Below are 26,484 nucleotides of genomic sequence, written 5' to 3'. Positions count from 1 at the left end.
GCGTATTCAGGCGGGGGCTTGGCGGGCGTGCGCCCCCTAAAATTTGCAAAGCATGGGTTGTCCTCAGCTTAATAAAGAATATTTCGATAATTTTACCTCAAACAAATTTTAAGTTTGCGCCCCCCCCCCCCCCCCTTCACCTTAAATCATGGATCCGCCCCTGAACATATTTAACCACATTCTTTATGTGCCTGTCCCAAGTCAGGCGCCTGTAGTTCAGTGGTTGTCGTTGATTCATGTAGGTAATTTTTTTTCGTAAATTGTTTTGTTATAAATAAGGCCGTTTAATAATTTGCTCGTTTGAATTTTTTCACATATTTCATGTCGGGGGAATTTTTATTTATATATATAGCCGACTACACCTTATGGGTTGCTCTCAGTGTTGAAGGCCGTACGGTTGCGTACAACTGCTTACATCCACTTCATTTGGAACTCGGGTTGATAGTTGTCCTTTGGCAATGATACCACATGCATCTCCTTATTTTCACATATGACAAAAAAATGGACCTGGTAAACCTTGCCTGTTACAGTATTATAAGGTAAGTAAGTAAATGTTATTCAAAGTAGGTATAAAAGTAGGTATATAAGTACACAACTACGCATGAAAACAGGATTACTGGTAAGTTCTTTATTCACCGACTATCATATAACACATTAACACATTAGACATTACTGAGACTATGCCTATATATATATATATATAATTCAAGAGTCTATCCTAAATTGAGGTAAATTATATGGCCTTCCAAATACCGTTTCGATTCCTAACATCACTGAAGAGACATTAATTGTCGAAATCCGGATATGGTGTACAAATTTTTGCACCTCATGTTTGCGGTATACCATCTTATCCGCAAGTTTATTGTTTTCTGTTTGGTAATAAATTATTAATAAGATCTATTTTGTTACATCTTGTGATCTGTTTATTTGGCAATCGCCCATGGCAGTCAGCAGGGTTTAAGAACATCAGTTGTTCGACCTGCTAGTCTAATGTGTTTTGTGTTGTATTTAGACATCTCTATCAAGAAATTTGTTTTGCATGCACACGTATAAAAATTGCGGTTTTTATCCAACGCAAAAAAAACGCAATTTTTATACGTGTGCATGCAAAACAAATTTCTTTGTAGAGGGGTCTAAATACAGCACAAACAACATTTTCCAAAAGACCAAAAAAGTGAAAAAGTTTATTTTAACAAAACGCATTTGACTAGCAGGTCGAACAACGGATGTTCTTAAACCCTGCTGACTGCCATGGCGATTGCCAAATAAACGGATCACAGATGTAACACAATGGATCTTAATTATATTAATTTAATACCAAACAGAAAACAATAAACTTGCGGAAAAGATGGTATATGTATATATATATATATATATATATATATGCCATCTCCTTCAGTAAAGGAAGCCTTTGAAATTGAACCATAGGTGTAACCAGTTAACCGAGGAAATAGTCAAACAAAGAAATGAGGGTCTGAATGGGGGTCATCCATTTAGTATTCTTTAATTTTGTAGGTCATTTTTTGTCTATTCTTTATTTTTTTGCCCATTATTCTCTATCCTCTATATTTTAGCACCCCAGTATTCTCTAATCTTCAGTTTTGTGTCCTATTTTCTCTATTCTTTATATTTTAGTCCATTTTTCTGTAGATTTTGCCAATTATTCTGTCGAGATCGCCTAAGATAGTTAGAAAACAAGTTAAACAACAGTGGGTGAAGTATGAGGAACATGAAGCTACGACGCACATATAACACTGATGAACAAGGCACTGAACCGGCGCTTATATAAATGAAGAAGAAAAAACAGGAATAAACATCAAGCTTGTTGAAATAGAATTCACATACAGCCCACGAGACGCAGCAATGACAAGACCATAATATTGGTGCATGTTTGTGGCTCTGTGGTACGATCAGAAAAAAAACAGATGTACAGAGAGAGTATGCAGGAGTCAATGTTGAACAATTGAGAGAATCATGAAGAGGCATTTACAGACGGATCATGCATTAAAAATCGGGGACCGTTTAGGACTTGTACAATCTTTTATACTGAACACCCCAGACCGCGGCAACTCGATTTGTGGAGAGAGGTTTCATTCTGTTAGCTGGAATAGTAGCCATCCGAACGGTGCTTGAGTTTCGTTAGGTAGATCGCCTTTCAAATGCCTTCACAAAAACGAAAAATATCCTTAGATAGTCTGAGCTCTGTCGGACTCCTCACATTGAATTGGACAGCAAAACACAATATAATATAGCTAAGATTCGAGATATTAAGGAACACAGTCTTGCACGAACTCAGATTAAACAACATCGACATCTCAATACAGACTCTAGACACAGAAAATGGAGACATCCAGGGGAATGATGAGGCAGAAGCTAGAAAAATACCACCACAAAATAACATCATAACCGGTACTCTGCAGGACGTAAAAAACGGGACCCACAAAAGTACAAAACAAAAGAACCTGCTGTGTCAGACACATTTCAAAACCATGATTCAACTTAAAACTGGATATTTGGACCTAGCTGAACTACTATAAATAAGTAAAGGCCTACAGTAGGAGAAGACTGGAAAGTGTGTATTTGTGTGTGTGTGTGTGGTGGGGGGGGGGGGGGGGGGGGAGTAGAAGGGAAGGGACTTCTTAACTTCTAAAAATGACATGCATAAAAAAAACTTTCATATACATGTAGTTTGATAGTCTAGAAGTAAGGCAGTGTCCTCTTCCTTTTCATTTTGAACCGGATTTCGAAAGGAAAGTATCGAAAATATCTGGCGTATGGTCGGCCGGGCTGGCGGCTACCAAACAGAGTCCGTGTTAGAGGTCAAGATTTATTTTGACCTTTCCATTTCTGAACCCTACAAAAAATCATTTATTTTTTTTTACTTTGTCCTGTTTGGGGTTCCAGATTTGCAAATATTATTTACATGCAGGAAAATCCGGTTTGCTGTCAATCTGACAGCCTCTTGATTATTTTTAAATAACCTTTGCTTGTCAAAGTTTTTGGCGAGTGGAGGTAACAACAGAGCTAGGTAACATCGACACTTCAAAACTGCTAACACGGTTTGTCATTTGGTCTCTAGTGGAGAGTTGTCTCATTAGTAATCAATCCACATTTTCTTATTTTTATAATGAAACTCGGAGCAGTTGCCAATTTAATCGACCAAATGGCACACAGGAAGATCTGGACGATCGTGACCACTTCAACCTTACTTTTAATAGCAGAGAAAAATAAATTAACATAAAAAATGAAAATTTGCATCACGGTGGAAGACAACCATTTGATTTCTGAGGGGAGTGGCGTACTGTGGGGAAGGAGTATTTTTTTTGTTGCGGTTATGATATTTATTTTCATCTGATGCTAGTTCGGCTTATTTATTTCGCGCTGGCCTTGTCAGAATACTGACTCACTTTCAAAATCATCCTGTTTACTATCCCACCTCCGTATATCAAATGGTGCGATAATGCCTAAAAATTATGATTGAAGAATACTATTGTTGTTAAAAGTAGTCTCCAAACAGCATCATTCATACAGAAGAAAACGAAAAGAGGCATGCATATGTATGTTGTACATGTAAAACCAATTGTATTTTTTTTAAATTAATTTAAATCAGTATCTGTCTGCTATCAAAAGTAGCCAAGTTGACCAAAGTCTCCAAACGACTTATTCTATAAAAGTTTAGATTATTTTTATCAGAGACATATAATACATGTATTTATATGTCTCTGTTTTTATTAAGAGCAGGTCAGTTTTAAAGTTGATCACAATTAAAACAGTTCAATTTCCCTTCAAATCTGAGATTTTAATCTGAGACCACAAAAAAATCAAATACTATATTTGACAAAAAATGACAAGAGAATGAGTTAAATCCCGAGGTACATCGTCAGTTTTCTTACCTGTTCATATCGTTCCGAATGGTTACAGGTGAACTGGCACGCGATATCAGACGAACGTCCGGTGAAAATGTTTACAGTTTCTAACCGTTAGAGATGATATATTCACGTTATTTTTAATTTTTGGAAAATATTTTAGAGTTACAGTGCCATGTCATCAGCGGACGATGAGTCCGAAAGCGGAGACGAGTTTACATTGTGGGACATCAGAAATAATTTGGATACAGAACCATTTGAAGTCATTCTTAAAGGGGGGAGTCCTTGGGGCTTCACCATAACTGGTGGGGCCGAGGTCAGGTCCCCGATACAGATATCAGAGGTGAGACTATTTAGGTTACTTTTTTCTACTTTAGATCAAACTTTAATGAAGATTCAAATAAATTTAATGACCGTTAAAAGTTATATTGACATTTGAAGATAGAAGGGGGTCTAGATGAGATACCTGTACAGGTAAGAATTTTGATTGTATAGTAATTGTTCAGGTAATAATTACAATTCAAAAGATCTATGATGTAATGTTACTTCAATCTGGCCACAGGGAAATATCCGACAAGAAAATTAGAGCTTAATTTAAAGTAATGTGTGTTATTTCATTACTAAGTATTTTAAATCTTAGCTAATTATTTTTTTGGTAAATTTGCAGTCAACAGGAACAGTTTTTCTTGCTGCATGTCTCCTAATTGCCTTTTCACCTTAGAATATTAGGAAAGTTAGGAATAGCAAAATTTGATTCCATTCAGACCATTAATTAAAAAAAAAGCTGGGACCAATAGATTATGCATTATAATCATTTTAAAATCACATATTTTCATTTTTTTTTAATTTGATTTAATCAAATTATCGAGTGTTCATATCTTTTATTGGAATTCTACTCACTCTTCACTGTTCAGATGGCATGCCACTTTGATCAGTTATATTGATACCTTGCTTTAGATAAATCTTTTATGCTTTATTGATCAGAAACCTCTAGCATTTTGGAGATACCTTGAAAACTCCATTTCATAAAGGGGAGACAACTTGCTATGGCAATAAATGTGAATTCCCTAATTTTGATTACTGTTAACTTTTGACAGACCTTGATGGTGGTTTATCATTTCATTATTTAATAAAGTTCCTTTCAGACTTGATATGAGTCACTATAAAAAGCAAAAGTTGAAACTTTTAAAATTTTACTCCAAGTTAAATAAAAGTTTGATGAAGATTTTTTTATAAAAGTCCACTTTAACTAATGTCTTCAAGGTACAGATATAAGTAGCTACATGTACATAGTACTAGTGGTTGTTGTCTTTCATATAAATGAAGGTTCAATCATACATTGAACTAACATTTGGTTGCAGGCGTCTTTCATATAAATGAAGGTTCAATCATATCTTGAACAAACATTTGGTTGCCTGCAATGAGTGCACAATTCATTCATGAGTAACTTAAATTCATTATGAGTTCAAGTTCAAGACCAAACAAATTTTGCAAAGCATTGGTCTCTTCAGGAGATGTGAATAGACATTTATCTTTAAAAGTAGATCAATCATTACACATTGTATTTTTTGGGACCAAAGTCTTATGACTCTCTAACCCCCCCCCCCCCCCCAAAAAAAAAAAGGAAAGAAATAGGGTAGGTAGGTAAAATAATTTATTTTGTTTCTGAAAATATTTTCTATAGACAATATTTGGAAATTTTTAACCAAAACTTATGAATACTTTATTGCACAAAATCAATTCTTCCAAACACTCTGTATGAAATGTTATTCTTATTGGAGTTATTCCCCTTAAATGACAATTTTAACAGCTTTTGCAGTTTAACTATTATCTTGAAAGTGATAATAGATAAAAAGAAACAGTAAATATGAATTGCAAAAATATGTTGGAAATTGTCAATTGACTTCTTATAGAAGTTATTTCCCTTGAATGATAATTTTGACCTATTTTTTATATTTGTTACGGCAGAGACAATTTTCTATTAAAATGAAACCTTAAAAAGAAAATATGCTCAGCAGGACACTATTTACAAATTAGTCCAACATTGTCAAAATTGTCAAAATTATCAATTGATTTAACTCCATCTCACCTACTAACAGGAGTATTGCCCATGAATGATTTTTGAGATTTCTTTTTTAGGAAACTCTAGTATATTGAGAGAAAATATCAATAGCAAAAAAATGAGCAACAAAATAAGAAATTTCAATTTTTGAAATGACAGATTTTAATTTGTGGAAAATAGATGATTAGGGAATGACCATTTGATTTTGAGGGGAGGGTTATGGTTTTTTTTCATTCTGAAATTTATTTTAAGAACTTAACATTAAATTTAATTGCAAATAGTCTTAATCAGAATACTCCCCCCTCCTTTTCTCCTTGTCAAAATATAAGTTTTTAAAAATTGGGAATCAGAATATTTTTTTAGGAAGAAACATTGCCTCCCTCAGATTGAATAGTCATTCCCTAAATACTGGAATATATTTCTTTTTTTATTATGAAAATTTTGTGAAAATCAGACAAGAAATAATAAGTACAGTAAAACTATTTGAAAACAACAATTTATATACATGTATGTAGAATATATAGCAGCCATTGCACAGTTATTGGATATGGTCCTCTGCTGCCACAGGAGTGCATAAGAAATTCTTTCACAATCCTGTTAATTCAGAATCAAAGGTTTTTGTAGGAGGTAAAATTGCTTGTTCATGCTAATCATGCTATAATGAATGTTTATTTTGCAACACTCCAAGAATCATAGGAAATGACAATCTATTTTTAGAAATATTAAATATTACTTAGAATAATTATTTCAGAATAAAATATTAAATAGTGTTGATTTTGTATAAATTTTAATCTTTTCAAGTTAACTGAAGTGTAGTGATGTACTTCAATGGCACTCATAATTATTTGGGTTGACATAAGTTCAGATAATAGTCTTTTGAGTTTTTTTAATTTAAAATTTTATTCTTAAACTTCTGGAAGGATTGGCCTTTTTAGAAGAAAAGACTGCTGTAGTATTTCTGAAATATTGTATCGTTTACCAATGTTAGAAATGTTTAGCTTGAGGTACATTACTTACAATGTCAGCTAATTTTTATGTGTGAAATTTTGTCTATAACGTTTATTGTAATAATTTAAGGTTCGTGACCATATTTTTAAAGATAAGTGTGAAAACAACTGTTATAAAATGTGTCCTAGCTAGTTCATTTATCTTTTGTATAATAGTTCGTCTTTTGTGTATAGTGACAAATTTTAGCGGAAATGTCTTCATCCTTGAAGCTGTTTTCTCAAGGTTGATTTATAATGTTTAATTTTGGCTTATTTCTTTGTAAAAAAGTTGTCATATGGTTAACCCAAGGCTTTGTTGCCTTTGACTTCAAGCAACCATAGCAAATTTGGTACTGATATTTATATATAAATATAAATGTATGTACTTGGGTCGAAATTAATACTACATTCATGAGTTTTATGCTTCTTAAATTTATATTCAACATTAAATATAAACAAACAAATATATAAGAGAATCCGCAACAGGAACTTATAATACTATCATATCATTTATTTTGTTTCCTGACAGATGTCTGGGGATATATTATGATTAACATTGCCAAAAAGGGGGCTTTTGAATTATTCAATGAACAATTATAAGGAGTTTATACATATCTAAAAGTACATGTCACAGAAAAAATACAATTGTGTAACTATAAATGAATATTTAAGACATAAACTGAAACAACTGTTATACTTTAATTGTATCCTCAGGTATGAATTGAACAATATAAAGAATAATTAAATGAACAGAATATGGCCCTTTATATTATTGTAAAAACCAAACATTGTAGCGAGCTAACAAGCACTTCTATTTTGAGTCCCACCACTTCTCCCTATCAGTTTCAAAAAGAGTTAAGTCACTTCTCCCTATGATTCTGAAGTAGTATGAGTCCTGTAATACCATGTGTTTATAATTTTTATTATTATTATTAAATTAAAAGGTAAAAGAACTTGCAATTTGTTCAATTTATTCTTAATTATAGACACATTTGCAATTTTGCACACATATAACACATACTTAAAAGAAGATAAACATTATAAAAAGGAAATACAGCATCGTGGCAACGCGACATTTAATGACATTGAAAAAAAAAACTATTTATTTTTTTTACGCCAAATGTGATGCTATCCAAAATTTAGGGAGAACACTGCATGTAACTCCTCTTTCTTTTAAAACCGCCAAACTGAAACCAACCTAGTCTGAAAAGACCTGACACATTTTATACATTCAATCTTACAGATTTTTAAAAATTTATATTAATTCTCAACTCTTAGCCTAAAGTCACCCTTTTACTAATATGGTGAAGGTTACAAATACAATGTAAAATGTAAGGCTAATGATGAAAGGAGTTATTATGAAAATATATTACATAGATAATTAGAAGACACAGACCACACTTTGAATTACTCTATGCCAAAAAAGCCTTAAGAGCAGCTTAAAGCCCGGTTGTCACTATCAAAGTTTTTTCTTTGACCAGGTAAACTTGGTTCAAGTATTCAGTTGTCACTGTCAAATATTTCGTCAAAAATTTGGTCAAAGAAAAAACTGCATTGGGATTGGATAATTCCTGTCCAAGTCCATCCAATTTTCAAGAAAAATAGGATGAAGTTCTTCCATCCAAGTCTGTCAAAGGTTTTGATCAAAGTTTTCTTTGACAATTGTCACTATAATATAAAAAAAATCCATCTAAAACTAAAATTGGCCAAGAAAAACTTTGATAGTGACAACAGAGAAGAAAATGTGTAGCAATATATTCTACTTAACAGGGAGAACTAAAGATAATTAGGCAATTGATCGCTGTCTAAATCCTAAATGTCCAGTAGGCAATTTTTTCATTTTAAGTCAGGATTATCCCACCGCTTACAGCGGGTGAAATACTCTGAGCAATGGGATGTTCAATATGATATACCCCTTCTGTTTTATGGACCTATCTTATATTATATTTTCATCTTTGACTAAAGAAGAGAAGCTTGTTTATTATCCATAAATTAGCACTTTTAGGTGTTTTGGCATTAAAAATTTCAATGATAAATAGCTAATAAATCAACTGAATTCTTCGACATACATTGGGGGAATTATCGCTTTTATTTAGATGTTAATTTATGTGTAGTGTCACATTATATGCATACATTTAAGTCGTAATACCAGACCATTGTACAAACGCAGTACCAGACCTTTATTATGAGTCTTAAAAATAGTCTCAAAACTGGACCATTGTAGACCCTCAGTCTACCTTTTAATGCCTGTAAACATTTATGTAAATGCTTAAAAAATTATATATTAAATTTCACTGCAGTTAGAGATTTTTCTATTGTTTGAAAATGTCACAAAAGTAAGGATAATTGCTGGTTAACTGGGCTATAAAAATAATTCTTTGTTAGCATAGAAAAATAACTGAATTTTAAAATAGGACTTAAAACTTCCTTAAGGTACAGATAGAGGTGTTATTAACTCCGCACTGCTACCATTTCAACGCATAATAGAAATCTATTATACAGAAAATTATAAAAGCTTTTGAAATTTAATTATAATGTACTGGTAAACATATCTATTTTCCCCCATGTATTTTTTAAAAAGATAAATGCATGTTATAATGATAGCTTATTAAAGAAATCATAATTGTGAAATTTAATATAATTAATGTCAGAAATTTGAGAAGTCACTTATAAATAAGTTTTAAAAAATATTGACATGCAAGAGACTTTAGTTTGAGGGGCTGAGAAGGTTCGGGTGCAGAGGACATTTGGGATGCTTAGTAGTGCCAGTTTGGGGGTTGAGAAGTTTGAGGGACTAAGCAGTTGAGGGTACTGAACACCTTTGGATTCTGAGAAGTTTTAGGGGCTCGGCTAAGCAGTTGAGGGTACTGAACAGTTTTGGATTCTGAGAAGTTTGAGGGCTAGGCTCAGCAGTTTAGGGTGCTGAGAAGTTTGAGGGTCTTAAAGCAGTTTTGGGTACTGAGAATGTGTATTTTTTTTATGGACTGCTGTTTGACTTCTTTCTTTTGGCCTATGTTCAATTGTCTCTTTTCAACTTATGTTTTATTTTTAAATTTTCCTTTGATATCTTTTCGCTTTTTTATAAGCATGTTTCCACCAGGTATCTTCTGATAACATTAACAGCACAAGATCCGCAGCAAATCACCAGGTACATAGAAGTTTGCCTCATAACACTGAAATCCATGAAATTTGCACAAAATTCTAAGAATGAAACTGACTGACTTTCACTGTAGCAATACAATGGGTGATACTAGTGGAGCAGGACTGATGTGAAATATTTACTTTCCTTTTATATATATGGGCAAAAATAGGCTAATTAATGCTAAATATGTAATGTTTACATGAATGCATTTTTCATATGTATCACTGCTTATATTAACTTTTGACTTCTATGTAAATATATACTACAAAAGGCCTTTGTCAGCACTTTTTAAGCTTTAATGACTCTTGATTTGATGTCTAGGTAATCTATATATAGACTAGCACAATACAATATTGAAATGATACATAAAACTTGAAAATGACTAAGGTTGCATCATGTGCAAGAAATCAAACCAAATGTCAACATCTTATGTAAACTTGCATGTATATACGTGACAGGATACATTTACAAGATAATGTATGCTCTAGTTGTATAATATATGTAAACTGACAGAAATTTGATAAGTATAAATGATTGAACAAGCCTGTTTTTAAATATTATCATAGACCAGGGATCTTTGATTTAGATGTGTCACATAACTTGCCAAAAACATAAATAAAAATAGACTTTCATTAAAACTACTGTATATTCCATTCATCAAGACTGAAATTGTATTCTGAAAACAAGTTTCTTAATCTTTTGTCGCAAATGGAACAAGATCTTCTTATCCTTCCAGAGCACCTGAGAACACCACCAGTTTTCGATGGAGTTCGTGTTACTCATTCTTTAGGTTTTTTATGTTGTGTTTTGTGTACTGTTGTAATTGTCTTTGGTTGTTTTTTTGGTTTTTGCCATGGCATTTTCAGTTTGTTTTTCGACTTATTTGTTTGAATATCCCTTTGGTATCTTTGGCCTTTCTTTTAAGATCATGCCATTTGTTAGCTGTTAATTAAACACAGTCATAAAAGTCTTGACTAATTTCCATTTTTCCTTTCTTATATACCTGAACTATACAGAAAGGCATAGAAAAAAAAAACAATGAATAGTGCATGCCTATTTACACCCTGTATAACCCCAACACAAATGAAATTGGACGTTGACGCGTTCGAAGCGATAATCAGGATAACATTTGGGATGACAACAATTTCAAATACCTTTCTAGAACTTATGTGAGTATATATCAATGTGTACATGAACATTGTAGTTTATCTTATCAATTATACAAAATTTTGTTGCAAGTTTCAGATTTTGTATAGAACGTTTGATAAAACTTCTAGATGCAAAATGCACGATTTTCTACGTTTTATGAGGTAAACAATGTTGAATATCTGTTCTTACATAAACAATGTTGAATATCTTTTCTTACATAAACAATGTTGAATATCTTTTCGTTTTATGAGGTAAACAATGTTGAATATCTTTTCGTACATAAACAATGTTGAATATCTTTTCTTACATATAAACTTTTGCATAGCAATACTTTAAACAATAATAAATATCTACACATTATATTACTACATTGTACGTGCCTTCAAATGTTTCCTAGAACTCAGAATAAACACGATATCATGCTAAATATTAGTTTGTCTCTTACCATACCGTTCGTTTCACCAAATGTGTCGAGTTCATTGCTCTCTTACAAATAAGCACTGTACATTTCGTTGACAAAAACCGTCACAAATCCCTTCCTTTTTAAGGTATTCAAGATGAAGCAGCAACCCTTTTTCTGTGTTTTATTGTAAACTTTCATCTGTAAACTTTGTCGAAATAGTAGACCATCAAATTATCAGTCATCCAAGGCCAAAATTGAAATGTTTTAACCAGCACACATCTGATGGCAATTTTTCTATTGAAGACTATGAATTTCAATGTCATTCCAGATGAAATAAAGTTTTAAAAAATATTTTACAGCCAATAAAACTTCAATATCTCTTTTCACAATTTGATGCTCTTTAAATACAGATATTGGTCTAAGTTCACCTAAATGAAAGCAGCCAGAGGAACTCGTTGAACCTTGTTTGTCGAATGCATTAGATGACAGTCCAACTGTTTATTTTTTAATATAAAAATATGTAGATGTGGTATGATGGCCAATGAGACAACTATCCACCGGAGCTAAAATGAAGTGGTAGTAAGCAATTATAGTCCATCGTACGGCATTCAACAATGAGAAAAATCCATACCGTAAAGTCGGCTATAAAAGGCCCCGATATAAAAAATGTGAAACAATTAAAACAAGAAAACTAAATGCATAATTTACATCAAAACAATTAAAGAAAAACAAATATGACAGACATAACCACTTTACTACAGTACACTGGACAGGCACATACAGAATGCACAACATATTAACAAACTGTAAAAATCGGTTGCAATTGGCTTAACTCAAAATATCGGTACGAAGCACAAAAACATCTAACATAAAAAAAAAATCACATAAAGTACTGAAATAAGAGTTCTTGTAGTCACTGATAGTAAAATAGTTCAAAGTCAATTACAACTAAAAGACTAAAGTATCAATCAGTATATAGACAACGGATTTAGAGTAAAGATATCATAGAAACACATGAACTTGTGCAATGCCAAAATATAAGTAAGCAGTATAGAGAGGATGTACTTATCATGAGTTCTCATAAGTGTGCATATATAGTAATAGATATGTAGTTATGTTTTGATTTTTCAAAAACAAAATCAATGTTAGAACTGATAAAACAATATTTTAATGTTTTACTACTGTTAAATTGATAACCTTTAAGAAGAAGTTCTTTCTAAGGATCAATTAGTTTACATGGATCGTGCCTAATTTTACTAGCTTTATAAACAACATCACTGTAAAAATTAGGATATGATATCTCGTTTTTAATAAGAATTCGACAGGTACAGCCAAACATTCTAACCAAATCTTTTTTATCTATGAAAGAATTTGGTAAAGTCCATTCTCATCTTGTGTTACTTTTACACCACTGTCAGATGATTGACTTGCAAACATGTTTAACCCAACCGCAAATGTTTGGAAAGTCAAACTTTTTGTGTTTCTAAATGCTTTTAGTTGCTGACTTTGGTAACGTTGAATGTACAGGTTCTTAACATCCATCTCCTAGAGAACAAGGTCCATGACAATGCTAGGTCTATTAAGAGTCTGGTTCTTCAGATTCTTTGTGGTTTTTCATGAAGATAAGAGGGTAAAACATGTAAGAAGTCAAAATTTGGATGAAATTCATATGGGTGGGTATAGATTTTAAGATATGCTTATAATAATCAGAATGAAGGACAAATCAATTGGATTTTGGCATCACAGTAGCAAAACTGTAATGTTCAGAGAAATTAAGCATAACGTTTATACCCTAAAGATAAAAAAAAACTTAATTGAAGAAAGCAAAACAGTTAATTTTGAGAATTATCTCTTCATTTTTACACCTCCACATCAAAGGAACCGAATTACTAAAATTGAGAATGGAAATGGGGAATGTGTCAAAGAGACAACAACCCGACCAAAGAGCAGAAAACAGCCAAAGGCCACCAATGGGTCTTCAACACAGCGAGAAAATCCCGTACCCGGAGGCGGGCTTCAGCTGGCCCCTAAACACAAATGTGTACTAGTTCAATGAAAATGGACATCACACTAAACTCCAAAACATATAAATGAACTAAAATTAAAAAACATACAAGACTAACAAAGGCCAGAGGCTCCTGACTTGGGACAGGCGCAAAAATGCGGCAGGGTTAAACATTTTTTGTGGGATCTCATTTAACCCTCCCCCTCATAATACCTCTAGCCAATGGAGAATAAACAAACGCACAGCAATATGCACAGTAAAACTCAGTTTAAAAGAAGTCGGAGTCCGTTGTCAGAATAGGAAACAAAAGAAACTAAGCAAAATGACAGTGACACATAAATAAACAAAGGACTACTACCAAACTGACATGCCAGCTCTAGACCTCAATCAAACTGATTGAAAGATTATGTCTTCATTATAGTTAACGATGGTAATTAGTTACATGTTCATTGTATAAAAATGTCCTTTAGCCTTAATGTAAATCTATTGTATTTGTATTGCATGACACCACCCCCATGGATCTGCCTCTGAGGTTCAGGTGAAGGGCCTACAATCCATTGGTTGTCTTAGATTGATGTCTGACATGTTCCATTTCTTGCTGTAGTATAGATGAGATCTCTTGTTTTTTTTTTTTTATTAGCCCATGTTTTTTTGTCCTATACGGTGTGGGATTTGCCCATTGTTGAATGTCGTACAGTAAATGTTTAAAAAAAAAATTCTATCAAATTGGCATTCGTACGCGTCTATCCGTATGCTCAGCCAGTGATATAGATCTTCATTTGTCGAGCAATTGTACTTTCCTACCAATTTACACTTTCATATAGATAACGAAACTTCTTACATGACTGTACAAAATACCTCCAAGAGTATTTCAACAATACAACGGATATTATATGTTGCTTTATGCATGCTATGGTGGTAAATTATTTTTTTAAACATGTATATTGGTTAAAAACATATGAAAGCATACTTTAATGTGTATGCAAAATTCATTTGACAAATACAATATTGTCTCAACAAATCTTACAGTATAAAAAAGTGTAATGATAACGTCAACCGTACTCTATATGAAAATAAAGACTCGTTAAAACATGCATTTTTTTGTTTCTAGATAAAACATAAACTTACAATCTTTAATAGTTTGTTAAGTTTAAACAATGATATTTCAAAATGTATGTTTTAAAAAATATGAGGCATGAGAAACTTAAAATTTTTAATAAGCATGCTTTGATCAGTGGTAAGGTCATGGGTTTTTTAATGTGTGCCTATAAAAAATATCACATATTTAAAAACCTTGCAGTAAATAATGAGTAATACGGCTAAGAATATTATTGAAGCAAAATATCCGAAGAATAAATATTGGACTTTCTTTAAAAGTGTAAATTCTCCTCTGTCTAAACTCAGTGGTACATGGTTTGTTTGCTTCAAATGCGTCAACGGCAGGATTCATTTTTATTGGGTTATACAGGGTGATTTAGGACAAAATAATTTACTAAGATATGAATATAAAGATACTGCTTTGAACTGTATTGACAGGCTGAGTTTGATATTGAATGTTCTATCTTACAAGGAAACAGTCTGCAGAAAGACATGTATGTCACCACATTTGGCCATGGTATTTTGACTCGGATCCAAACTTTCCACTTACTTATGAATGACATTTCTTTGTGCAAATACCAATTTTGACCAAATCTGACAGTAAATCTAGGCCTGCACTTGAGGCAAGCATTCTACCTGAAGACTACTGAGGCAGAGCTTTTTCTTTGACTGTTGACTTAATAATATGCAGTAAATGCTCATATGATGAAAAAGATTTTCATTACTGCTTAAATTTTGGTTTTATTTCAATTGTTGCCAGATTCTATAAAACTTGGTATTTAATTTGAATCCGATTTATAGAGCCTCATTCAGCACTTTGATTTAACTTTCTAAATAGAATCATCTTATCTGCTGTGTTTGACTTTCAATATATAGAGTTGAGGATTAAGGATTGTATGTACATTTACATTGGTTCTATCCACAGGAAATGAGTAATGTGATTTAAGAGGGTGTGGATGGGGTTTACAGAATAGAGAATAATGGACAAAAATTATAAAGAATAGAGAAAAATGGACCCAAAATATAAAGAATAGAGATAATGAGGTGCTAAAATACAAAGAACAGAGAATAATGGGCAAAAAGTATACAGAAAAAAGAAAAATGGCCTAAAAAATTAAAGAATACAGAAATAAAGGACACCATATCCAGACCCTCATTTCAACTTTAAGTGACATATCTGTCTTTGTTGGTTGACACCTTTATATTTTGAAATGAATTGCCAATTACATAATTGATTTTTATATTAAAGAAAATATAAAATTTAAACTTTTGTTATGATTTTGAAGTATACACAGACTGTTCCTTTTAAAATTGATGACAATTTATTAAAAGAAATTACATGTATTGATTTGAAATGAGAAAATCATAAAAGATTTTTATTTACTCTAAAGAGATTTAAAATTTAAAATATATTAAATTTACATTTTGTCATGACACATGTTTGTTACATAATACTTAAGTATATGATCAAAATCTTAGCAAATTTCGATAAAATATACGACCTCATGAAGTGCAATTCACTCTACACCCTTAAAAAATCAAGAAAACTTAGTTTTTTAGGTATTTCTTAGAATTAAAAGTTTGAAAATTAGAACATAGTGCTGAATTCAAATCCCTTAGTGACTTATGACATATTTAGAGTAGATTTTCCGTGTAATTGCCACATCTTCGTAATTTCTGATTTAATATATGTACACAATACAATTGTTCAATATCAAGTAGAAAAAGATAGAAAAAAAAATAAAAATAAGATTTACAACTTGTTTGCTCTAGTTTTGTTGTAAGAGCAAACAGGATAGACTGTTATATCTTTTGTCCAGCACCTGACAGGCATATAAGAGACTGCCTTCTACTAAGAAAAAAAAATACCAATGTGGAGCCATTAAAACTTCAGATAAAAAAAGGACTATCAATAATTTCCACAAGTACTTAAGAACCCAGATAGTTGAAGACTTGATCATTATTTCATTAGACTCACTAAGATATAATAACAATTACTGCTTAATATTTATTATACAAGCTAACCACATAAACCAAAAATCTACACTAATTACAAACATATTAAATATATTTTAAGCAATGTGAAATAGAAATCCCCCCCTCAGGTCCTATTTTAGAAATATGCAGTAAAATATTATGAATGCTTAAACATAAATCTTTCGGATTTTTTAATCCCACACATTGAAAACTTATTGTAACAATCAGGTTTAAGTTCACACAGTCTTAACATGTAATGCTAAATAGAACTATTTTGTACATGTACAGAAAAACCACAAAACATTGATATTTTCATGCATCAATACTCAGAAATCAGTGAGATGTAGCATGGTTACCAATGAGACAACTCATAATCCACCAGATACCAAAGAACCAGGATGTATATTTTTTTAGGTCAATGTAAGACCAACAATGAACAAAATCAATACCTAGTAACCTATAAAAGGCTTTGTCATGATAAAAATGTGGAACACTTCAATGAAAAAAACCAACCGCTTGAATATGCTAAAAACAATGAACAAATATATATAAGATTTTTTTACTGCTAAAAATGTTTTAGTGAAATTCATATTATTGCAGTTATACTGAAATACTCAATTTGCTTCTTACCATTGATTGCTACCTTTAAGTCATAAGTAACGTAACACTTGCGCAATTATATAGACATAAAGGTTTAAGTATGGAAAATTATAAAAAAAGGTTCGGTACTTTTGGAGAACATAGAAGACAACAGCCATTAATTTATTCTCAAGTCCATATAAATCTATCACTACATGAAAATGTGAATTTTACTCTGGTCAATAAAGAGAGAAACAGATTTCTATTTTTACAACTTTGTTGCCCTACTTGATTTAAGACAGTTATATATCTTCTATGTCCAGCACCTGACAGGCATAATCATAGAAGAACAGTTCTAGAACACTTACATTATAGAACCTGAAATCAAGAACAAATAGTGTTCTAGAATCTGAAATCAAGAACAAATAGTGTTCTAGAACCTGAAATCAAGAACAAATAGTGTTCTAGAACCTGAAATCAAGAACAAATAGTGTTCTAGAATCTGAAATCAAGAACAAATAGTGTTCTAGAACCTGAAATCAAGAGCAAATAGTTTTCTAGAACCTGAAATCAAGAACAAATAGTGTTCTAGAACCTGAAATCAAGAACAAATAGTGTTCTAGAATCTGAAATCAAGAACAGATTGTGTTCTAGAACCTGAAATCAAGAACAAATAGTGTTCTAAAACTAATGTTCAAGAACTTTCTTAGTGATTCAAGAACCGTTCTTGATGTTCTAGAAAAGTTCTACAAAGTTCAAGAACTAAAAACCTGTTCTAGAACATCTTTCGCAGGGGTATGAGAGACAATCATCCACTTCTGGTTTTGGAATCTTTTATAAACATGTTGAAACATTAAAATTAACTGTCTGACTCATTGCTTATATCTATCCTGTTTAGACAGCAGTTAACAATTTTATATCCCTATATTTCACACTTTTAAAATGATTTACCGGAGATAGAACACTTTTATGATGAATTACAGTTATACTTTTATATTTCATGCATTTAATTGTTATGATGCATTTCACTTTAATATGATAAAATCTTTCTTTATTTATAGTACTGTTTGAAGATTCACTTGTGCATAAAACTTAATGACTTTTAAACAGTTATATGTTTCCTTTGCAGATAGCAGAAAATGGAAAGGCAGAGAATTGTAAACAGATTCAAACAGGAGATTTTTTACTAGGTGTTAATGGTATAAAATGCGTGGCTCAGAATGAAGCTGTGGAACTCATTAAAGGAGCATTCAGGACTCTTACTCTCACAATTTGGAGGTAAGATTTTACAGTAACTACATATATCAGTCAGCTGTAAAGCTAATCAAATGAACATCCAGAAATCTTACTCTCACAGTTTGGAGGTTATTATGGTGGTGTAAATGGTCACATACTGAAGTGTAGAACTCATAGAAAATCATTAAGGTATCATTTGTGACTTAATAATAGAAATAAATGATTGCTTACTTAGGGCTTAGAACTGAGTGAAGGAGCATTCTGCACTTTCCCCTTGCAATTTGAAAGCTAAGTCTTGTAGTAAATAAGGAGCATTAAGAATCCTTATTATTTAGACAAAATGGAGGCAATCTGGGAGTTAATCATCTTCGCTAGCCAAGGGTAAAATGATTGGACCTGCTCCTCTTCACCCTTGGCAGATTAAGTCAGAATTTGGAATCATTGATGTAATGATTTTCATTGGTTGCAGTTGTAACTAGCTGCATCCAATGAAAAATGTCTTTGAGATGATCATGTGTAAATGTAGAAAATGTAAATAAAAAGTTTGCCATATATGCAAAATGTCTTTACCCCCAAAGTCAGTGTGGGCGTCACTTCTATCAGTTGCTAGATGTCACTATGCTGTATGCACACATACTATCTTAATCTGCCCAGGGTAAAGAGGAAGGGGTCATAACCCTTTTCTAGCCATGATGGGAGTTAATTAGAAGCCACAACATGCAGTTTTATATCTTACCAAATAAACTTTTATGTGTTACATATTTGTTTTTCGTTCATTTTTTGTACATAAATTAGGCCGTTAGTTTTCTCGTTTGAATTATTTTACATTGTCATTTCGGGGCCTTATATAGCTGACTGTGCGGTATGGGCTTTGCTCATTGTTGAAGGCCGTACGGTGACCTATATTGTCTCTTGTGGAGAGTTGTCTCATTGGCAATCATATCACATCTTTTTTATATTTGATACGTTTTGATTTGTAGTTTAATAATTTATGGAGAAATTGATCACTGAATAGATTACTTAAACTCATAATAGATATCAAAGGTACATTTAGAACGATGTTCATGAGGACATTCTACAACAAAGGCTTTCATTAAAAAATATGTCTGTGTTTTCATCTTCAAATAGAGGGTTAGCAGATTTTATGCATACTCTATCCTATCGATGAAATGTCTTTTATGATTTATATTAATAAATATAGGTACCAAACTAAAGAATTGCATGATACACTTATATATAGCAGTTGAAAGGGAAATATATAATGATTTAATGGACAGTTTAGAGGGGCGGTAGGAGGGGTGTCATCCCAAATTCTCCAAAAATTAAATCATTCTTTCCTGTGGATCCCGAAAAATTAATCATGGATTCCAGAGTCCTGAGAGGTGAAAATTCCGAATTCCTTCTAAAATATAGGCCCTGAATCATGAATTCCAACAAAAAAAAAAGACCCAATCCAGACGTCCAGAAAGATGTCATTCTGCCCCTTAGTGTACAAGATCTATGAATGCATTGAATTATGTGTTCATGAATTGATTATAGTAAGCAAACAACACTAAATATTGTAGTTGTAAAGATGTCATCAGGGACTTTCTGTAATTAGTAAATGCAACTACTGTAACATTGGAAAATACATAAAACCTTCCAGTAGTCCTATACAATAAGGTATGGGAGACAACTCTATTTGACTTGTAAAATTATGAGAAAGAAACACAGTTTCTTTTTTTTATTTGAAAACCTATCACTAATTCAATGATATTTTACATATTTGATGGTTTTGTATCTAGAACATTATAAATATATATGTTTTTCAATTGTAGAAAATATAGAACATTTAATTTCGATTTTTTATAGTATAATGAATGCAATGCATATTTACTATAACCAATAATAAATACTATAGCAAGTAGAGTCCATACAGTATATTTTGCACAAGAGTCTTGCTATCTATCTTTTATTAAAATGTTGCATGTTTGTTTAACTTTGTAAAAGGTTATGTTCAAGTATTCAATAAACCATGTGTTTAAGAGAGTAGAGACCACTGCACATCAGTCAAAATCTCATAGTGAATTGCTTGTACCTTGTCAGAATAGGAAAGCTTCACCCTATTGAAGTTCACCTCAGTAACAATTTTATTGCCATTGACACAAAAAAGTGTTTGTGACAACGAAACAATTAACTAAAGCAATGAAAAGATATTTCTATTGATAATAAATGTATACATGCAAAAGGTCCAAAGTTCAAGTGAAAATGCATGTTTTGGAGTTTAACTGATTTCTTTAATGTTTGTACCCTTGTTTGCTAAAATTTATTCTTTACTAACACTTAACGTAAAGTTTTGACTGAATATTTATTCCTCTAGACAAATATAAAAAAAAAAATATGGCTGTTATGAAGTATTGTTTACATTAACAGAACACCTATTTCACTGCAATTTTATACAAAAATTTAAAGGGAGACAACTCTAATTTACCTGTTGAAAAGAAGTCTGATGAGAATTGTAAAAATAACAAACTTAAATCATCATAGATCAATATTTTTATGGGACATTGGTGTTTATATGTAATCACAAGAATTATTAAACCCAGACACTATTGGATCCTGACACGATTTCAATACATCCAATATAATTGAAAATGAATTAGGTTTTTCTTTATGTACACTATGTCTCAGTGAAGGCTAACAACTGCAATTTTCTCCAAAGTCAAGTTTGATACTATTGAAAAGATCAATTGAAAGGCATGATTTGAATATGAATAAAAATAATATTTAAAAGATTCACGTCTGTGTGACGGTCCCAGCGTCATATCCACATTAAAAAATCAAGCAATCAAAAGTTTATTGATATTAAATGGATAAGTTATGAATGTAAGAAAATGGGAGTTTAATTTTTGAGGAGAGACAATGGATATTTTCAAGGATGTTGATCCATGGGACGTCTTAAAAGCAAGAATTGCATTAAGGTAAGAAAAGCGGTAATAATTCATTTAATGGTGTGAAATATCAAATTTCGTTATTTTGTTTTGTCAAGACAAATCTAGTGTAGATTTTGATGATTATATAATGACAGTTACAGAAATGCATTTCCTGTCATTGAAAAAAGAAAAAAAGGGGGGAGGATTTTCTATTAGATAATTGTGAAAATTGATTATATAAGGTTGGAAATGCCTTTTGATGTTGGGCATTAAAAACCCATTTTTGCTGTCCATTATTGGATTTTCTAACATTTTATAGCTTTACTTCATGATGTGTTTTCTAGACTGATAACAAATTATTGTCACTTTTTGAAATGCTCAATATGAAATGCTCGTTGTAAAAACATACACGTATGGCAAATAAAAAAATTGTCAAAGTGAAAATCATTTTTGTAATACAGGCTGCTATCTGTCTACTGTAAGTTACAAATTGTTTTGATAACTGGACCACAGTTTGTGCCTTCATTAAGTTATTGCTATCTAGACTATGTTTATGAAAAAATAAGAAGACAAGACAACTTTTTTATGCCCCTGCCGTAGGGGGCATTAAGAGTTACCCTTGACTGTCCATCCTAAAGTCTTTCCGTCCTTCCGTCTTTCTATCTTTCTGTCTTTCCATCCATCCCATTTACGTTGCAATGCTTGAGCAGGGGCATTCTTTTCCTCCGACACATTATTCTTTTATTTATACATCATTAAATGTTATATTTAAACAATCAAATAAAAGCATAAAAAAGGGTAATTCTAAGATCTTATACCTTTTAAAATTTTGAGACAAATTTTTGTTAATTTCATGTCCTGATGAAATTTTGTGTCTTTAATATCCTTTGAGACATATTCAGCTTACTTGAATAATATTAACTGAAGCGATATATTTGACATACTATTAGACTTTTGATTGAAGAAAGTAGAACTATGAAAACCGTATCTGCAAAGTATACAACATAACAATCAGTGACCTAATTTCTTTCAACCCTTGATGTGTATGAGCCATTTTAAAATATCTCCAATAATAAAAAATTTGCTGATGAAAAATTTGAAAAAAAAAATCTATGAAATAGTGATGGAAAAATTGCGGCAACATTTTATTGTATTCTTATTTAGTGTAGATGGCATATGTACATCTTGATACGATTTCAAAGTTGGCTTATAGGGGAGAAGCATCAATCTTTCTGTGTATGTACTCATTTTTAATTCAAATTCTTGAGTTTCAAGGTTATACATGTATATATATATCCTGTTTTTGATTGGATTTTTGAATACTGTAAATTCAGAAATTATTGCGTGCATTTATTATTGCGATTTTTTAAAAATGGACAAAAATGCGAGATTAATTATTGCGATTTAAGGAAAATCTGCATACAGATATATGTATCAGATAACAAAATGCGAGTTCTTATTATTGCGATACTCACCCAGTCGCATTATTCGCATTAATAAAAACCTCGCAAAAATTTCTGAATTTACAGTATATATTTTTACCAATTTCAAGTTTTTTAACTTTATCTGATTTGTTGACCTAATGGTGTTTGCAAAATAATCACTGTTGGTTTGTGACTAGAAATGTCTTTGTTACAATTGTTTTAAAAATTCAAGGATATAAAGATTTTATTTCCTTCATTGATGGACAAACTCAAAAGTAGTATGGTAAATCCTTGATCTCCCCCTCCCTCATGCCTAAATAACCATAGTTCAATGGTTACTGCAGTTTCACTATTTTATGTTATAAAAATAAATTCCTGGGATGTCCACTTATGAGCAAAATCTTCTGTTGAAGGATGATGAATTATTCTTTCAGATGAAAGCAAGGTTATTAATTTTAACAATAAGTCATTCCAATCAATATACCTTACCTGAGACAGATGAACAATAATATTGATTGAATTTTTTCGGAATGTTAAGAATAAATGTAACAGATGGTTATCTCCATATAAATTTGTTAACAAAAGTTATTTTAATATGGAAACTGATTATTATAGATTGTGATGATATAATCTTCAAATCCAAACTGTTTTTTTCAATTTAAAATTAAAATATTAAGTTAGAATTATCTCCCTTAGAACACTGCAGCAATTACCGTCACTACATATTTTTGTCCTATTTGTTTGTTATTTTCAATTCATAAAAAAGACTAAGTATTTTATCAATGTCAGTTTATAATCCAGTGACAGCACCATTTATAAATACTGTCATTAAAATTTTACTTTATATTGACAAAATTGATGGGGATCCACCGTCATTTCAGTTCTATGGGTATATGTAGTTGGCTTAAAACCGTGGCTTTGCCATTATGTTTTTGACGTGTGTGATATGATATATTGGGTTATGATGACCTTCGATTTAACACACGTCACTTTTTCACAAATAAAGTTACATTTAATTCTTAACTGGCTTAAGTTGTCAGGGAAAATGTAAAAATAAACAAGGATTTTTTAATGGTTTGAAATAATATGAAATTGTAAAGAAGAAATAGAGTTAACTGGTGGTTTTAATGTTAAGTGCATTTGAAAACAGAGTGTTGAAATCATTGACCTGAAGATAGTTTTACAAAGCTGCTATTTATTCAAAAGTATCCATTATCAGATCTTGGCCTATAGCATTTCAATCGTATAATTCTTATATTCAACCTACAGTTAAATTAGCTGCCATTATGTATAGCTACAGCTTTTCCATATAAACACACTTAAAGATGTAGAGTAAAAATTTCACAACAAACCTACAAGTTCGTCATCATCTGTTATGGTATTTTGACACTTTTTAACCCCCTGGACTGAGATACATGTATGTTTCTAAGCTTACTTTGTGGAAATCATCCATATCTTGTGATGATATGAAGTCAAGCTACCGGTATCTGGACCATGTACTGTCCATTGTTGTTTTCTCAGAGGAGTCAGGTGTTAATGGTTAGTGAAGTCTGTTATACTGACAAATATGTTTTGTTCATTTTTCCTTCGATCCTACTGCCTTATATTTTTTATATCTAAGACAGGACTTGTTGATACACAAAGAATTAGGTACTGACATCACATAACAATGCAGTCAACGTCTATTTTTCATATCAATCTGGATCATTTCAGCACTGCAATGCACACAGCGTCATTCATGCAACTGTACAACTACTGTAACACTGTATGCACAAAAAGAGTTTTTGAAGGTTTCATAACCATAACAACTTCAGTTTATAAGTGAAAAGTAAACGTTTAGTGACTCTGGTGAATAGATATAAGAAGATGTGGTATGAGTGCCAATGAGGCAACTCTCCATCCAAGTCAAAATTTATAAAAGTAAACCATTATAGGTCAAAGTAAGGTCTTCAACACGGAGACTTGGCTCACACCGAACAGCAAGCTTAGAAAGGGCCCCAAATTGGCCCAAAAATTACTAGTGTAAAACCATTCAAACGGGAAAACCAACGGTCTAATCTATATAAAAAACGAGAAATGAGAAACACTTTATTTGAGGAATGTTTGTCATACTGGCAGTCCTGTTTGATATAGTTTAAAAAGTTTGGTTTTTTACTAAACAGGTTTGTTTCAGTTATGCAGATTATCACCAGGACATATAAATTGCTGTGTTTAATATATAATATCTCAAATCACATATTGCATGTTCTGATTGTTTTCAACTTGTTAAGTAATTATAATGATTACATGTTTGCAAAATTAAATGCACTGGTATTTGTGTGGGTTGGTTTACCTCTAAAAAGTAAAACATAACATGACTGTGCGGTAAAATTGCTTTGCTCATTGTTGAAGGCCATACAGTGACCTATAGTTATTATTTTCTGTGTCATTTGGTCTCTTGTGGAGAGATGTCTCATTGGCAATCATACCACATCTTCTTTTTATAAGGAAACTATTTGGCCAAATCTTAGTTCTAAACCAATTAAAATGTTTTAGTAAGATACATTGAGTATGCCAAAAAATGGTCAACATCTACTCTCTAAGTTCTGTAGTAGCAGTTGGTTTCTCAGTCTTGTCACTTGCAAAAATAACAAAAAAAATATTGTACAAATAATATTATGCATACAGAAAACAATAAGATTACTGATACATAAAAAAAATACAAACAACACAATGGCCAAAAGAAAAATGACCCACATATTAGTTCAAAAAACAATACACAAAAACATAAAGATTAGTACATGTACCACAAACTTTAGGAGCTACGTATCCATACAGAGGTATTGTGGAAGAGTAAATTGTTACTGTTTCAATGTATCGTCATGACTATCTTCATATATCAAAACAAAAATCTATATTATCAGATGCAGAGCTGGAAGTTCTGCAATGAAGTCCCAGTGGCATAGGAGTGAAAAAAGGCAAGCTTTTGAAAAAAAAAAAAAACACCTACCCCCCCCAAAAAAAAAAACCCATACTTTTCTATAATGTCTTATAGTCTTTCGTAGTAAGTCAATATTCGCTTTATTCCAGGCCTGTACACCTCTGAGTCCTCATTCTCTAAAGCTACATATTGTACATACCAAATACAACTAGTATATATATTTGTTTAGGGGCCAGCTGAAGGACGCCTCCGGGTGCGGGAATTTCTCGCTGCATTGAAGACCTGTTGGTGGCCTTCTGCTGTTGTCTGTTCTGTGGTCGGGTTGTTGTCTCTTTGACACATTCCCCATTTCCATTCTCAATTTTATTGATTTCAGCATAAAGTTACATGCATGACAAGGCCATTACCCGACATTGACACATAATTATAAATTAATACTTAATAATGGACTGATATTACATGTATTGATAGAATTCTCAAACAAATCAGTCGAATGTTTGCAAACTAAATCCATCTAAAGTGGAAAATGATAACTTGTCATTTTAGGGGGACGGCTAAAGTAAATTAACCTCAGTTCACCTATTGCCACTGGTAGCTCATAAATTCCACCTGACGATTGATATTAAATGAAATGTGAGGACTTTAAAATAACATATATCAAAAGATTTAAGTTAATTTGGGTCCAAATTAAGATTGCTACCATTGATGAATGACAATAAAGCTAC

At 31.8% G+C, this 26,484-nt stretch overlaps 2 protein-coding genes across 2 annotated transcripts in view; both read left to right on the top strand.

The window, feature by feature from the left end:
- The first annotated feature begins 3,916 nt into the window (after window positions 1–3,916).
- LOC127715536 (protein Shroom4-like) lies at window positions 3,917–18,549 on the top strand. The gene is made up of 2 exons (XM_052221621.1): window positions 3,917–4,209; window positions 18,397–18,549. Exons 1-2 carry the CDS (start codon window positions 4,042–4,044, stop codon window positions 18,547–18,549), a joined length of 321 nt encoding a protein of 106 aa, XP_052077581.1. The 5' UTR covers window positions 3,917–4,041.
- A 2,665-nt stretch (window positions 18,550–21,214) lies between these two features.
- Window positions 21,215–26,484, top strand: part of LOC127715534 (serine/arginine repetitive matrix protein 2-like) — a 111,974-nt gene continuing 106,704 nt past the window's right edge. The window contains exon 1 of the mRNA XM_052221614.1: window positions 21,215–21,463. Within this exon, the coding sequence (XP_052077574.1) occupies window positions 21,405–21,463 (59 nt within the window). The 5' untranslated portion in view covers window positions 21,215–21,404. The remainder of the gene's footprint in view (window positions 21,464–26,484) is intronic.

Source organism: Mytilus californianus, unplaced genomic scaffold (assembly GCF_021869535.1).
Source record: "Mytilus californianus isolate M0D057914Y unplaced genomic scaffold, xbMytCali1.0.p SCAF_9, whole genome shotgun sequence".
NCBI lineage: Eukaryota > Metazoa > Mollusca > Bivalvia > Mytilida > Mytilidae > Mytilus > Mytilus californianus.
The sequence above is the reverse complement of the archived record's forward strand: the minus strand, read 5'-3'. Positions and strand labels throughout refer to the sequence as shown.